Source organism: Netta rufina (assembly GCF_964035555.1).
Source record: "Netta rufina genome assembly, chromosome: 14".
In the NCBI taxonomy this organism is placed as follows: domain Eukaryota; kingdom Metazoa; phylum Chordata; class Aves; order Anseriformes; family Anatidae; genus Netta; species Netta rufina.
The window spans coordinates 20218872-20235722 of record NC_140137.1 but is presented as its reverse complement, the minus strand read 5'-3'; the positions used below and the strand labels follow the sequence as shown (position 1 = coordinate 20235722).

Here is a 16851-nt window from a genome sequence, read left to right as displayed (position 1 = left end):
AGGGAGAGTAATTGTAGATTTTGAGGTCTAAAGTTCATTTAGGAGTTGTTTTACATCTTTAAGCCATTTTTGGGACCTGGCCAAAAAGGACAAATGCAAAATTGTCACACAAACATGGGCAAAATAAGAACAGTCACAAAAAATAAAACCTTGTGGACACCTTTGCTGCTGTAAGAACAAGCACGGTCCCATTTCCCTTCCAGAAGTGAACAGGTGAGAAGGGCACCACAGCTGCAGCGTAGGCTTAATAAATACCAGTGAGCAGAAACACAGGCTACGTGAGCTAAACCTGGCTGAGCTGGGTTTAACACAGGCTGGAGAGAATCGTACACCCGTCTGAGGGCAGCGCTAGGAGGCTTGAAGTTATTCCTGAGCCTTGCTGGAAGCCAAACGCCGTGAGGCTGCGACGTGCCGCCGGCAGCAGCACGGCCCGGGTGCGGTGCGGGTGCGGTGCGGGTGCGGGTGTGGGTGCGGGTGTGGGTGCGGGTGTGGGTGTTCCTCTCCGCGGCTCCCGGGCACCTCCTGTCCGGAGAGCTGCTGGCACCGGCCGCGGGCTGCGGGACGGGGGGCGGCGAGCTCAGCCCCGCAGCCTCCGGCAGCGCCCCGCGGGCTGCTCCCGGCCCGGCCCTGGCGGCTCGCACGGCCCGGCACGGACCGGGCGGCCCCGGCCCCCTCCCGGCGGCTCTCAGGGCACCGCAGCCCCGCGGGAGGCGCCGGCAGCCGTGAGCGGGAATGGGGCGAGGTGGAAACGGCTCTTACCTGGCCTTCCTACAGCACAGTGCCCGCTCCGAGCCCCGGCAGCGCCGCCGGCCCTGCCTCGGAGAGGATCTGGTGAAGTCCTAGTGGACGGCGGGGAAAAGATGCCGTCTGAATCGCCTTCTGCCCTTTTTATACTCCGGCAGGCAATTAATATTGCATCACCCTTATTTTAAATTTTCAGAACCCGCAATATAATGTAATGGCATGAGGGCATTTATTATTAAAGGACGTTTGATTGGGGGAAAATCATTGGGGCCGATTGGAAGCACCCGGAGCCAGGGAGCGTTCAGGCTTCCCGCGCCCCGCAATTAAAAGGCTGAGTTTGTCAGGGCGCTGCCTAATGGGGCAGGAGGGGGGGGCCCGGCTCCGCGGCTCGGTGTTTGCCACTCAGTGAAACGCCGAAGTGAAATATTCAGAAGAGCGCTTCCACCATTAATTTTTAATCGTTAAGGTGCTTCTGGGAATCATAAATAAAAGCCTTTTCCCCTCTTAAACAGCATCTGAAATGAACCCGCGGTAGGTGCTCTTTGGGTGAGTTTTTGTTCGAAGCCCGGCGGAGGGGCTGCGGCCCCGCGCGTAGCCGCGGCGGGCACCGGGCACCGGCACCGGGCACCGGGCACCGGGCACAGGTCGCCCGTGCCGGGGGTGGCGGCGCCCACAGCACAACGGGGGCCCGGCGGGGCGAAGCCTGGTCCCGCTTCCCGGGGGAGTCGCACCGCCGGCGGCTTTTCGTTGTTCTCGCACTCGCGCGCGTTTCCTTCGTCCTCCCGGCGCCGTCCGCCCAGCTCGGGACACGAGAGGGAGCCAGAAAAGACACGGCCCCTTCGGGTTGAAAAATAAAGCCTTTATTCCAGAGTCGAGGTGGGGAAGAGCGCTCGTGCCGGAGCTCTCCGCGGAGGGTCGGGACGGGACGGGACGGGACGGGGCGGGCGGGACGCACAGACCGGGAGGGGCGCGGAGCGCGGCCGCGGGGCTCGGCTCCGGTGCGGGCGAGCCTCCGAAAGCCGCTCCTCGCTCCGCCACGCCGGGTCCGGGCACCGCGGAACGGCCCCGCTCGGCGGCCCGGCCCCGGCAGCCGTCGGTGCCGCGGGGCGGCGGAGCGGGGGGCCCGGGGCCGGGGCGCCTCGGCCGTGCCGGGGGGCTCGGGGGGGGGGCTGGTGGCGGCCCGGCCCGCCCCGTCCGGGCGCTCGGCGGGGCCGCGCGGCCTCGCCCCGTCCCGTCCCGCCGCAGCCGCGGTGCGGAGCCGTCGGGGCGGCGGGGCCGGGGCCGCCGTCAGTGCACGGCCGAGTACTTCATGCGCTTCTGCTTCTGGCGCTGGTTGCAGAACCAGACGCGCACCACGTTCTTCTTGAGGTCCAGCTTCTCGGCGATGGCGGCGATCTTCTCGGAGGACGGCCGCGGCTGCAGCGCGAAGTAGGCCTCCAGCGAGCGCTTCTCGGGCGCGGCGATCGAGGTCCGCTTGCGCTTGCGCTCGGCGCCCGCGAAGAGCTCGGGCTTGGCGGCGCGGTCGCGGTGCGCGGCCTCGGCCTCCTCCAGCCAGGCCTGCAGCACCGGGCGCAGCGCCGTCATGTTGTTGTGCGACAGCGTCAGCGACTCGAAGCGGCAGATGGTGCTCTGGCTGAGCGAGCCCACGCCCGGGATCTTCAGGTTGGCCAGGGCCGCCCCCACGTCGGCCTGGGTCACCCCCAGCTTGATGCGGCGCTGCTTGAAGCGCTCGGCGAAGGCCTCGAGCTCGCGCGGGTCGGACTCCACGTCGGGCAGGCAGGGGGGCGCGGCGGGCAGCGGCGGCGCGGGGCCCCCCGGCGGGCCCATGCCCACGGCCAGGTGGCCCATGGCGCCCAGCGGGTGCGGCGGCAGCGGCGGCGGCACGGGCGGGGGCTCGGGCAGGCCGCCGACGGCCAGCGAGGGCGAGAGGTGCTCCAGGAGGTCGGCGTCCAGCGCCGGGTGCGCGGCGTGGTGCGGGTGCGAGGTGAGCGCCGCGGGGTGCGGCAGGGCGGCGGGGGCGGCCGAGGTGCAGGGGACGCTGCTCATGGTGTGGTAGGTGGCGTCCGGCTTGAAGGGGTGGCTCTTGCCGTGGGAGACGATGTCGACGGCCGCCAGAGCCTCCGCGCGGGCCAGCAGGCTCTCATCAAAGCTTCCAAATATATTGCCCTGGAGCTGCGAGCAAGAATGCGCATAGTGGAGTCAGTGGGGAATACTGTCATCTCCGGATTAAAAACCTTGCCGAGCACAGAGATTCCTCCTCAAAGCTCAGGTCATAAAAATTAATATGAAGGCAGAAGCTTTGCTCGAAGAGACGTGTGGATCAGAGACGAGAGCGAGAGGGAGAGGGGAGAGGGGGGGAGAGAGAGGCTCGGAGATACGCGATTGTTCTGGTGACATGAAAAAAACATTAAGCGAGTGCCTGTCAAAAATTGTGCCTTAAAGCGGTAATTATGCTTAATCTACATACCTGCGGGGCTGGGAGGCAAACTCTGCGCATAGCCTCCGAGCTGGAGTGCAGGCTGGAGTACTTGGGCTCCTGGAGGGCAGCGTGCATGGTGAAGGGCTGCTTGGCGTTCATGGCCATCATCTTTGCACACCTCGCAGGTAGGCAGCCCGTGACATCGGCTCAGGGTTGTCTCTCTGCCTCGCCACTGTCAAAGTGAGCTATTTTCAATGACAGAGCTTCCCTCTCCGCGCCCGCTCGCGCCCCCCCCACCCGCTCCTTCACTCATCTTACACGCTGCCTGCCAGCCCCGGGCCCCGCGCAGGCGTGCTGCGGGGCGGCACCGGAGGGCACCGGCACCGGGGCAGCGCCGAGCCCCGCGCCCCGCAGCCCAGCCCCCGCGGCCGCCCGGACGCGCCGTCGGGGCCGGGCCGCTCACCGGCGCGGGGCGGAACCGGAGGGGAGGGGAGGGGGGCGGCGGGCAGCCCCCGGCCGGGCAGGGCCGAGCAGTGCCGGGCAGGCCCGGCGGGGAGCGGAGGGGCCGCGCCCGCCGCCCTCGAAGCGCCCCGGCCGCAGCCCGGGAGCTGCCGCCGGCGGCGGCCGTCGGGGGGAGCGCCGGGCCCTGCCCGCCCGGCGAGAGGCCGGGGCAGCCCGCCAGGAGCGGCCGGGGGGCGCGGGGCAGCCGGTGCCGGGGAAGGGGGCGGCGGGGACAAGTTTCTCCCCGACAGCGCGGAACACGGGCGAGGCCCGGCCAGGGCCCGGCGGCTCCTTGGACTCGGCCAGGAGGAGAGCAGAGCCCGCATCCCGGGCCCGGGCGCGGGGGGGCTCCCGCAGGGCCGCCGGTGCCGAGGTTCACACGAGGTTCCCGCACGGCTCACAGAGCCCCTGCAGCCCTGGCTGAGCACCGCACGAGCTGCTCGGCAAACTGGAAAGGCGGCGGCGCCCCCAGCTCCCCCCAGGCGCCGCCACAGCAAACGCCCCGCGCCGCCCAGGGAGCCGGGCTCGGGCTGCGCCCCCCGGGCAGCCCCGGTGCCCCCCCCGCTGCCGGGCCCGTCCTGCGCCCCTCACTCGGGCAAATCTCCCCTGAAACCGGGGCCGCGGGGTCAGGCCCCGGGGCCGCAGTACGGCCGCGTTACACGAGAGGAGGGACCCGGGGAGTAAAATTCCGCTGATTTCAGCGTTTGTCGGCGTTACGAGGGTACAACATTACGGGGGGGCGACATTTCCGTTGAGGTCAAGATAACGCAAGGAAATATTGCCATCGAGGAATTTGTTTTCATAGGAAACCGCGCGTGGGCAGACCGCGGGGCTTCCTAAACGTCGTGGGCGCAGCTTCAGGTCCCGGCAGGGCTCCGAGGCGCCCCGCGGCCGGGTCGGGAGGCTGCTGGGCGAGGTAAGCCCCTCGCAGGCTGCCCCGGGAATCCGAGCTGAGCCGTGCTCAGAGCAGGCAACTCCACTCCCAAGCGCCCCAAATAGGCTGGAGGTGGGCATAATTCTCCTTCGGAGCAGTTGCTTTATTTTCGATTTCTCATAATCGTCGCACATGGTCAGACGTGACACCTACCAGACTTGATGGTCCGTGAACTTAAGCATTTTGCAAGCGTGAAATTTCCCGTTCTTAAGCAAAAATAAAATCTACGCCCAGCTTTAGAGTTTCCAAGAGCTTTATGAGCCCTAATGCACACCGAACAAGAGCCAAAGGACGTGCTGGCTTGGTTTCCTGACAAGCTTGGATGCGGCCAGAGGAAAACAGAGGCACAGCTCCCGTGGGGAGATGCCCTTCGTTCAGGAGACACCCACATACCCCGAGTACACTCACAAAGTCCTGCCTCCACATCGCACAGCAAGGGACAATGAGGGCTAAGGGGGCAGCAGCCTGCTCGGTAACCCGCTCCAAGGAGGAAGTTGCACAGCCCCAGGCCGTACCCAGTGCTCTCCTCCCCGCGCCGACCGGGCTCGGCGCAGGAAAAAGCCCTTCCTCGCCGAACAGGCGGCCGGGGCGAGCCCCCCGGGGCCGGGAACGGGGCCGGGAACTGGAACGGGCACGGGCACAGGAACGGGCACGGGAACTGGAACGGGCAGGGGCCGGGCCGGGCCGGCAGCACCGCGGACAGCGGCCGGGCGCGGCGCGGCGCGGGTCGGGGCTGCAGGCACGGGGCTCGGCGGAGCAGCCTCCTGCCGTCGAGGGGGAGGCGGCGTGCTGCCGCACAGCTCCCTGCCCTGATTTATGATAAAAAATTTAAAGGAAATCATTTATATTTCAAAGGGCCTAAATAGCTGCATGAAAGTTTTATCTAAAGTGGCACCATATTTATAGGCAGCCCCGCTTTGGTGGAAGTAATTAATAGAGGGATGAATTTCAGACCTTTGTTTTGTTTGGAATCCTCCCTTTATTTAGGCCTGGCTGGTTAACGTAAATAAATAAGAGGATACAAGCAGAGTGCTGTGAAGCTGGAGGTACTGCCTGCTCGCCAGAGCACGTTTCCCCCCCCCCCAGCTCCGAGAGCGTTTGCAGGGGGCCGATGCTCTCCTCTTCCGTCCCTCGGCTGTTGCCAGCCTTCCCTCTCGAGCACGGAGCTGCCGGAGCCCTCAGCGAGCTCCTTTTCCCATCCCGCGTGAAAGGGCAGGCGCTGCTCAGACGCTGCGCTGCAGCCAAGCGCCACAGGCTTGGATGGAGAGCTCGGGCTGGGGTGGCGCCGCAGCAGCACACCCCGAGAACGCAGCTTGCCGACTGCCCCTGGTAAGGACAGCCTTCCCCTTCCCCTTCCCCTTCCCCTTCCCTCCCGCAGGCAGCTGTTCTGAAAGAAACCGGACTGGGTAACCTAGCTGCCGAGCTCCCTTTAATTAAAGCTGTAAAATATTGATGCTCCTGGCCCCGTCTACTGACGTTACACCTTACAAACAGAGGAGAGAAGTCCAAAGGATAAACAATAACAAGTTAAAAGAGCCCAGATGGTTTGCCATCAGAAACTATCTGCAGACTCAAAGGTGTCACTGCAATAGATTTCAGAGATCATTCACCTACTGGTAAATAATTAATGGTAGTTCTGGAAGGAAAAAAAAACACCAGACCCATACCCTGATGAAACATCACTGGTGAGTCATTGAAAATCTGAAGGTAGAAGTCAGATTAAAAGCGTGCATTTTACCCGCCGTGCGGTCTTGTTCAGTGTCACAATTCAAAGATCATTACCCATTTTCCTAATACATCAAAATATTCTGTTCTCATTTAGACTTTAATTCAAAGCCCATCACAGTCAGCGAGTTGTCAATAGGCTCAGTTTCATTATATAATTGAGTTTAGGAATTATGTAGTAAACGCTTACACAGGACTGACGGAAAGCTTTGAAATATAGCAGTATGTTATTTAACCACAGGTCGTTCTCATATATTCTCTACAATGGGCTGTAAATAGCACTACTTAACACAATCACAAAGCCAAAATGACCCATGAAAATTTCCTCAATTGCGATTTACAACAACCACATAATTTCCTGCAAACCCAAAAGCATACTGCTGTGATAGTTTACATTTCAAGATGTACGAGTGAGCTGAAGCACGCATACCAAACACAAAGATATTTCCCTTGTCCTCACAGGGTGAACACAATAGTTTATACCTGCCTTCTGCTTCCTACCATGGAAAACTAGATCCCCTGCCCTGGCCACGAAGAAGCCTGAAAGGGGAGGATTTCTTTGTTAGTCCCTAGTATTTTTCTTTACTGTGCATCTGAAAATTATGTCTGTTTTAGAAATAATATTTTTCATTTTTCATTCAAGATTCAAGTCATAAGTTCTTTTTGCTGAGATGCAGCGTCTTATCACAAATTGTCTGCTTGGAGGAAGAGTGAAGAGTGCTGACTTGTGCAGGTTCCTGCAGAACCTGGGTTTACGAAGCACATTTCCAGCCCCACGAATGAGCAAGCAACGCTGCACACAGCATGATATGGCTGTTCCACTGCACAATCTGATCGAGGAAATATCTAGGATTACCCAGACAGTCAATTATTCATCAGCTAAACGGCCAAGCATCAATTACCTGGCTTGATTCTCTTATTCATTAAGGAGATTGAAGAGCCCAACTTAACAAAGCAAAAAGAAAGTTGCTAAGTTACAGGAGCTGCCCGGCTCAGTAGCGAGGCCGCACAGTGTCAGACTTCCAAAGGAAACCGGCCTAAAGAGAGGAAGTCTCTCAGGCTATAGGGTAACACTCCCAGCGCTCGGGTTTAGGAAGCCCATACCTCCACAGGGTTGAAAGCAACAGGGGGTTCTGCAGAGACAGGGCTTTGCTGGAGGCTTACCTCCACCTCTGCACAGCGAGATGTCACCCGGGGCCTTGACTCAGGAGAGCTTGAGAAAACAAGAGGTGGTGAGAGGGTATTTTAGAGAGGAGCTTGAGGGGTTAGGGAAGGACCGGCCTCATCCTGGGAAGCTTTTAATTGAGGTGTGGTTGGGATGGAAACTGGTCCCGTGTCGGCACAGAAAGCTGTGAGTGGTGTCACCACGAAGCTGCCACTCGGCAGATAGCCTCGGCAAGGCCCTGCACCAGTGACACCTCACACCAGGTTCCAAGAAAAAACACATCCCTCCTTTCAGCTGGGCTTCCCAGCTCTCCTGCTCCTTGCTGTGCCCGGGTCCCCGCGTCCCGCTACTGAGGCAGGGAGAGCCTGGGGGCTGCAGGGCTGGGAGGCTGCAGGGCTCCTGCAGGGGCAGCCAAGGTGCGCAGGGAGGGCTGGCTGCACAGCCAAAGGCACAGCCCGCTGCCGTTCAGCAGCACATCCCTCACCCCTCTGGTGAAACCCCGCAGGTCCAAATTGCTTAATGATGCCCAACACTAAAAACAAATGAACATTTCCAGTGTGTGTTTGATGTGCAGCCCCGCTGCACCTGGGGCCTGTCTGAGCAGCCTGGGGCACGGTGCAGGAGGGTAAAGGATCCCAGCGATGCTGGTGTGTGGAGAAGCAGGAGGAGAACCTGGGCCTTATCTCGTCGCTGTGCTTGACAGGAGGCACAAGCAGCCGCGCCTGTACGGTAAGGACCTGCAGCAGGACACACAGCTCCAGCTGACAGACAGCCTACCCTGAAGCTTGCTGGAGCTTGGGAGAGAGTAATTAGAATAAATTAACAGTCAGAAAACTGTAAGCACGTACAGTAACACAGCCGATGACACTTTCTCAACCGTCCTGTGACTGCCAGACCACTCTTTCTTTAAGGGGATTTGAGAGAATGATACAGGGCATAGCATCTTGATGAGACGAGCAAGGTTCTTACTAAACGGGTTTCCAGTAAGTACTTGTCTCATCATCAGTATTGATCTTCTCTGGTAGGGAGCCTTCCCGGGCCATATAATTCAGCTGACATCACCGAAGCGGATCAATGCCGTGTGCTCCGAGCAAGGGCCTTCCTTGGGCAGCTGGGTGGCTCCCTGTTCTGACGCTGCCCCACGTCCCCTGGATGTCACTCACGTCCCTGTGAGTGCTGCCTGGGCGCTGGCGGCAGTGCAGGAGCCGCAGCGTGCGGTGCTGCAGCGGGTGGCTGCCCTGGGGCACGCTGCCGAGTGAGGAGCAGAACATGAGGGCCCTGACAGCAAAAATCTAAATTAAAATTGGATGTGAAATTGGATTTTAATTGGCCATTTTATCTCACTAGATATGAAACAGACATACAATAATAATAAATAGATTAATTGATAGGTCCATTAATATTATTAAAAGTTTCCTTTAGACACCATCAGGTGAGATTTTTTTTTTTAATGTAAGAATCAGGGGGCTCACATTTGCTTGAATATGGAATATTCAAATGGTAACCCATAGGAATGTGCTCTTCAGAAATAATAATAGAACTTCTTTCCAAAAAGAGAAATGAGGAAATACTTGTGATGTCCATGCTGTTTAAATTAAATTATTAAGGCTCTCTCTCACCTTCTGTAGTTTAAAACAAAACAAACAAAAACTTTTGCCTTTAAATTTTCCTTCCCTCTAGATACATGCAGGGGAGCCATCAGAAATCAAAGTTCTGGCTACATTAGTGATTACAGACAGGGGGCACGGACAGTCCTAGAAGGCTAGGTAAGGTGTTTGCAGGTATTCCTAGAAAAGAATATTATGGCTGTATTAGAAAATTAAAAGGGCCAAAGCTACACTGCAGCACTGAAATGCTTGGGTGATGGGAGGTAAGCAGCGTAAACATCCTGTCTTCCAACTGCACGACTTGGGAAACTGACGCAATCTTATTCCTGAATTTTTCAGTAAACAAGGTTTTGATTTGAGGTAACAGGGATGCAGGATGCCAGACAGTTCATGCTAGCTGGGAGGTCTTCCTTGTACTCATTTGTAATGTGCATGAATTATAGAACTTGTTTCTTGTATCTTTCCCTGAAATTAAAATTGTAACAAAGCAGACTTCTGTGCTTGTTAAAAATAAAACCTATCTATTTCTGATGAAGATAATATGAGCAACACGACGATATTTTCCAAGGCGGGAGGAGAGCAGAGTGCTTATCTGTCAGGCATCTCTTTCTTCTTATATTTGCTCCTAATTCTAGAAATACATCTAAATGTAGTCTAACAAGACTCTGTTCCACAAGAAATTAATGAGGAACAAACATTAATTATTCATGCCCTGAAACAGTAGGTCTGCTAATGTTTCTGCTAATCAACAAGTCAAACAGCTGTATCTTTGCAAGGGCAATCTTGGGGAGTATGAAGAAAGAGCAACATTGATCCTCTTTACTGGACTGCCCCCAAAGTTTTCTTCTAAGCTCTTGCATTTCCCTAGCACAAATCCAAGATTCCTGCTGCTTTCTAATGACGTGCATTGTAATGGGACTGAATTGAAATGTATTCCAGCAAAACATCACCTCTGACTTGACACGACTCTGCTGGGGAGGCTACTGGGAACTCCTGTGCTGACTTCACTGACCTGGATTCAGCCCTACATAGGGAAAGTGAAGGGAATGAGCCAAGGAAAACCAACCAACCAACCAACCAGAAAAAGGAACAACAGGTTCAGCTGCACGGGTCTGAAGCAGAGACTGAACAATGGAACAAAAGCTTCGTTTCTGGTCTTCTGAATCCCAGCTCCAGGTCAGAAGGCTCTTTGCATTATCTAAAATACAGCAACACACAGGGAACATCCGACAACATGAAAAATGAAAACTGTAAACAGGTTTTAAGGTCCCTTCCAACCTAAGCCTTTCTATGGATCTATGTTTTTTAGGGCTTACTTTTCCTGCAGTCACCTTTATTTAGGTGAATGTAGTGAAATGAACCTAGGCAAATGTCTAAACAGCGACATTTTGTAACAGAACACACTTAAAAATTAATAGCTTGGTTTGGAAAACAATAAAATAAATGGAAGCATAGTTAGAAAACAAGCTGCCTTCAGAAAAGAGCTTAAGATATTAAACAAAATTTAAAAATGTATTTCCTTCAAAGGAGTAAAGATTATGTAGCCAGGAAAGGACTTAGAATCCTCCCGCTTTGCCCAAATTCACTGGCCTGAAGCTGTGCTTTTGGTCGCTGTGAGACTGTTTATTGCTTGAACAAAAGCAGCATGGGGACTGCTCAACGTGTGTTTAAGCAGACACTCCTAGGCAGCCTCCGTCTGATTCAGCAAGCAGTGTTTGCCTCCACATCCAGCTAAAGGAGCCACAGAAAGCATACGGTGGAAAAACTTGTGAAATTACACTAGCCAGCAATATTCAGCAACAAGCAAGTTCAAGCAAACAGTGCCAGAGAAAGCAGTTTAGCATCCTCAGGCATTCCCTCCAACATTACCCGTTTGCCTCATATTTACCACATTTTGGCCATCATCCACAAGCTAGAAAGAGCAAATATTTCCACTTCATTAATAAGCAATCCATGATAATTAACATAAAGATGAGAAAAACTACGTGCTTCTGTAGGAGAAAAAAAAATCAAAACCTTTTGAATGCTGAGAGGCAGCTTTGCACTCCCCCCTTTAAATGGCTTCTGAAACATTGCAAATCGTGTTGAAGCACCGTGAGTTCAGGACTCAGCCTCACACACATCCTCAGTGCCAATGAGTTTCCACAAACCAAAGGGATTTTATGACTTGTCCTTATTATAAAACCTCTCATCTATGCGTCCAACACAGCTGGAAATTCCATCAGCATTGCTGCATCTTAAAACTAGCCCAAGGAGCAGGTCAAGCTGCTTAAATCCTGCCTCCACATCACAGGCTCCATATCATAGCTGGCACTGCAGCAAGCAACGCACTTTCCTCCCAGGATCCCCAGACGAGCTGGTTATCAGTTTAATGACCAAACCCATAGCACATTCCTGCTCCTATGCTCCAGCAAACAATTTTCCATCACATGTGCCTTGGGAATCGTTCTGAATTTGTTCCAGTTGTACAAAGCACTATGGGACCCCACACCGAGGATTACGTGTTGTGTCCAGGAGGGAATGTTTGTCAAGATCTGCACCCCTGAAAGCTACTGATAGCCCACAGGCTGAAAATTATAGGGAGCATGGATGTTTGGGAGGTGGTGGATGCTTGTGTGCCCTGTAGCTCTATAAAATTATTCAGCTTTGTGCTGCCTTCACATTCCTTTTACATTAATGCTCTCTGAAATCTTCATTAAAATTTGAAATTAAAATGTAACAATCAGAGGGGGATGGGAAGAAATCCTGTCACCTGACATTAAACTCATCCCTTCATCCATTTACATTTCCTGGATTTTTAATTAAAGAAGTCACACCAACCGCTATATCAGAGTTCGGGGAAAACAAATTGTCACTGGCCAAAGCGTGCATGTGTTAGCTACACTCCCTCAGCAAGCCCCACGTACGGTGTCGGTGTTGACAAGCCAAAGTTTCCTCTGCCACTTAGCTATGTTTTATTGAAGAGGCAGCTCTGCAGGGCCACGTCGCTGGCAGCGCCTGCTGTACACACACCAGCTGAATTCCCTTTGCCACCGCAGATGCTCTACGGCTGCGTGCATTACGCTGTATTTTTAGAAGCTCTGCATGTTGTCTTCCGTGTGACATCTCTTTGCTTCTTGCATAGTTTTTCACCTATCAAACCCACCAAGAAGCCTTGTTGTGATCAGGCAAAGAAAAAACTTAAGTTCCTAAGTAACTTTATATTTAGAGGAAAACACCCCACCTAGAAAGCCCTATGGGCAAGAAATATTTCCAAAGCAGCACAAAGTTTATGTATAAAAACCTCCCCTTCAATGCGAGGTCTATCACACCGCCTGTTTTCCCAAGCTATTCTGCTGAATTGTGTACCGGGATGAAAATACTGTCTTTCCCATAGGTGAACACGCACACCTCTGCACTGTCCTTCCCCGCAGCCACTGCTGCCTGCAGCCTGGCTCCAGGGGCTGGAGGGGCTGCAGGGCCAGGCTGGCCACCAGGACACGCCGCCCGTGCTCCTGCAGGTCAGTCCCTCTCCGACCAGGTCTGCCCCACTCCACCTAAGATAACATATACAAATATGCAAATGCACGTATACTCGTGTGTGCAAATACGTACGTGTTTATATGCACATGTAAACATACGGAGTGCTGAAATCTCAGAGGCATTAGTGTAGCACTGATGCAATTTTGCTCCCACCTTTCCTTTTTTGCTGCTCCCACTTCGCTGCTGTCCCCGCTTGTTGGTTTAATGCCACGTCCATACCAGACAGCACTGCTCGCTCAGAGGGGCTGCACTGGTGCTGGGGCAGCAGTGACAGGCCTGTGGTGAAAGGAAACTGTGGGGCTGGTACCAGCTCCTGATAATCTGCATGTAACTAGAAAAATAAAAGAAAATCCTGACTGCAAAGCAGACCTGGTACTCCACGTTACATAACACACAGTGGCCACATTATAGTTCAGGTAAGTCTCTCAGCAGAACTTCCCGTGGTGACCTTTCCACACGAGCAGCACCAGGCTGAAGTTTTCAAGCCTGTAAGCACACACCTCTGCTGCTTGAGCAAACGGACTAAGAAAGAAGAAATTCACACCGAGCAAACAGGAATCAGAAACAGACCAGGAGCCCCTTCCCTTTAGGAGGAATTTAGTTCAAGGAAGCCCAAGCCACGTATAAGAACTCCTCAGGCTGACAGGTAACAAGCTGAGCTCGGAGAATTCAGCTCATGACAGACTTTTCTACCCAGCAGCCCAGGACACCCGCAGAGCACAAAACGTCTCTGCCTGGGGACAGCCCCACGCTGCGCAGGTCCCCACCGCGCGCTGCGCCCGTCCCCACGCTCTGCCTGGAAGCCGACCCCGCTGCCCCGCACCTTCAGCAGCGCCTGGCTCAGCGGTGCTGCCGTGCCACCTCCTGTGGAAAGCGTTATGCTTCCTGCACAGAAAGTTTAGGTTTCCAGGGAACACTTATATGTGAGGGTTGCCAGAAACGTGCTCCCAGGGAGCTGCAAAGTTGCAGAGGAGGTGTTGGCTCCTCTCAAAGCCAGTCAGAGCTCAGACAATTGAGAGAAGTGTTTAACGGCAGCTCACTGAAGCATAGCAGCGTAAGAAGCATGCCTAGGGCAACACGCAGGCATCTTGAGGGGTAACCATGGGCAGGAACTTGTTTCCTGTGTGGAAGCAGGTTCAGCAGCACCGACCAAGGCAGCACCGAGACTCGCAGGGTCTGCCTTCCCCACTGGGCTGCCTCCAAGGGTGACCGTCCCTCCTCCCAGCTCCTGCAACAGCCCCAGATGTCGCTACGCCAACTGCTGTGCTAGGAAACGAGGGCAGCGGTGCTGGGGCTTCACTGCAGCAGCAGTGCCTGGCACAGGGAGAGGGGAACCTTTGTTCTCCATAAGGTCTGTGCCCCTGCTTGTGGAGTAAGCAAGGAGGCTCTGGCCCAAACCGTGCAAAGGCTTACATTGCTAATGGTAAAAATACTTTCTTATAGGCCTAAATATGTGTCAAGTTACACATACGTCTATCATGATTTATACTTTTCTAATATGGGTATCAGAAGTTGGAAATTTGCTTGTTAGAGAACTCCTCGTCACTTTTCTTTGACCTACAGATAACCCAAAGTCACATTAAAAAGCGAAAACGAAGGGTGGATGAAATTGTTTGACATATCTTTAGCCACCAGAGACCACGCAGAGGTACATTATATTGAGTTGACTCCAAATAATTTTCACATGAATTACTAAAGTGCCAGAAATGTATAATTTATTACCATTTAAATAAATCACGGAGCAGAAGTGCTTTAAGGCTACCAGTATAACATGCGCAGACTAGATAGACTACATTTACCTCAGAAGTACCGTGGAGCTTTACCACACTCACACGACCAAGGCAAAGAGCAGAGGAGGTTTGGCTCCTAAACAAATCAAACCAACGATACCAGCAACCCAGCCACTGAGCGGCAGAGGAAAGCTGCTGTGCTCCGCTCTTCTTTTGAGAGGTGGCCAGAGTGAAAATTATCATTTCTTGTAGTGTCAAAAGGGTCCTGCCTCATGTGTGCAATATTCAGTATTTGTGCAATCACAAGTTTAAAAACCACAACATCAGCTTTTTCTATTAATATGATTTTTTGGGTCATATGAAAGCTGCAAGATCACAGCTGAATATGTTTATAAACTTTCAATTTATGCCAGGGTTAAAAACAAGACATCAAGGAGGAAAATATTGAAAAAACACAGCAGCATATAAAAATCTGTATCATCATAACTGAGTTTCCTGTTGTGAAAGCGCATGTAAGATCAAATTGAAAAAAAAGCAAGCAGACAAATCACAGTAAAATGCATTAGATTTGGATGAACATTGCTAGGGTCACAGAAGATATTGCTTTAAAATATATTTATCCTGGGATTAACATAAATCCTGTGTTACATGGTTTCCAATAAATTTTCTGCATCTCCCTTCTTCCCCAGAGATGCAATCCACCGTGCAGGCGGGGACGGATGAAGCTAGGGGCGAGACTCGAGACACCAGCCAAGCAGCCCGCTGGCAGCGCTGCTGCACTCACCTCTCTGCAGGCCTGCACGAACCTGGACGGGCAGGGAATAGGCACAGGCGTCCCTCTGGAAACCTCTCCCCCCAGTCATTGCTGCTCAAGGTCCAAATGACACAAAAAAACAACACCAGCCAGCAGAGGGGAGGGCATGGCCTGACGGGCTCACCCCTGCCGTCGTGGCCACAGCCTGGCAGTGGCGGGCCTGCGTTGGGGGTGGTTGGGGCACCAAACGAGGCGCCCCTGCCTGACAGGGGCATGAGAACACAGGCTGTACTCACCTATCCTCAGGCGGTGTTGGACACTGGCCGAGCACTTCATCCTTATTGCAAAAGTCCCAACTAACCCCCAGAAGCCTCAGCAGGGATGAGCAGAGGGCAGTGAAAATGCTGTGGGGTGGGCACCGGGTGGGAGGAAGGCACGGAGGAGTGCAGGCACTGGACACCTGTAACTGCAGGAGGTGGAGGAAACTGCTGGCCCCTGACTTGTAAGTGGAAAAACTGTAAGCTGATGAGCTCCAGCAGCCGAATGCCAATGTAATATGCTCACAGTTTTATAAAAAAATAAACCTTGGGCTGCACCCTGTTCGGAGCAACCCCCACCACTCCAGACGAAGCAGCTATCGAGGCGCTGCAGGGCACAGCTCCGTGTGCAGGCCTGGGACAAGCCGCTGAGGGGAAACGCTCCGTTCGTGCAGCTGTCTGACTTTTAACCGAGTGATGTGAACTCATTTCCGATATTCACAACGTGCAAATACCTAACAATGCAGATTTCTAACAGCAGCAACAAGTTCAGATAAACATTAGGTTCTGGTGCTTCTAACTGCCGGTTGCATCCGTCTCCAACGGGGGGAACACCCGAGGGATGCTGAAGCACCTCGGGTGCCGCGGAGCAGCTCCCGGCCTTCTCCTGCCCTCTGCAGGGGAGCTTCACCAACGCCAGGTGAGGTTCTCCAGCCTACACGGCTCACCCGCTTACACCTGGCTCCTACAGCTGAAGGGAAGGCCCCCGGATGGAGGTCAAAGCCCTTTGAACACTTCCCTGGCGCAGGCACTTTCTGTCGCCTGCACCCCCCACCCGTACCTCAGGGCACTTCTGTACCTCAGGGCACTTTTCTGGGAGCTTCTGAACCTCACGGGGCGAGCGCCCGACGCCAAGCACTGTGCTGTTGCTGTTGTCCCTCACTGGCTTCCCCCATCTGGCTCCCACCTGCAGAGCCACAAGCCCTGGGTCTAGCACAGATCAATCTACCTTAAAACTAACCAGCATCAGCCGGAAACACTCCGGGGGCAATTCTGAGGAAAAAAGAGAAAAACCTCTAGTGAAACCAATGGTGGCACGTTGGTTACCGCTACTATGGATCCATCATAGAAGTAAACAAATAAACAAACAGAAAACCAGCAGCGCAAGTGCACCAAAGTGTTCTTTAGAGGAAGTGGAATAGTAAAAACTGGCATAGCTCACTGGTTTAACTGCCTACAGAGTCCTCACACCTAAGAAAGGTTTCAGGTTCTCATTGCTTTCTCCTCAAGGACAGACCCCAAGCCCAGCATTCTGCACCGCGCTGCTCGGCCAGCTGGAGCCGGGACGCCGGGAAGGCTGCTGCTGGCACCGGCCAACACCACGCAAACCATGTCTCCATCTTCAGCCGCACGCTTGTGTCAGTACTCCTGACAAGAAGCAGAAAGGTGTTACACTACCAACGGATACATTGGATACACAAGACAGAACTGGA

General features: G+C 54.2%; 1 protein-coding gene across 1 annotated transcript; it reads right to left on the bottom strand.

Annotated features, from left to right (window-relative positions):
- Window positions 1-2031: 2031 nt before the first annotated feature.
- On the bottom strand, window positions 2032-3331 carry POU4F3 (POU class 4 homeobox 3; the record flags this gene model as incomplete). Its single annotated transcript, XM_084295389.1, has 2 exons — window positions 2032-2916; window positions 3212-3331. The coding sequence occupies 2 exons, from the start codon at window positions 3329-3331 to the stop codon at window positions 2032-2034; spliced, it is 1005 nt and encodes a 334-aa protein (XP_084151515.1).
- Window positions 3332-16851: the final 13520 nt, after the last annotated feature.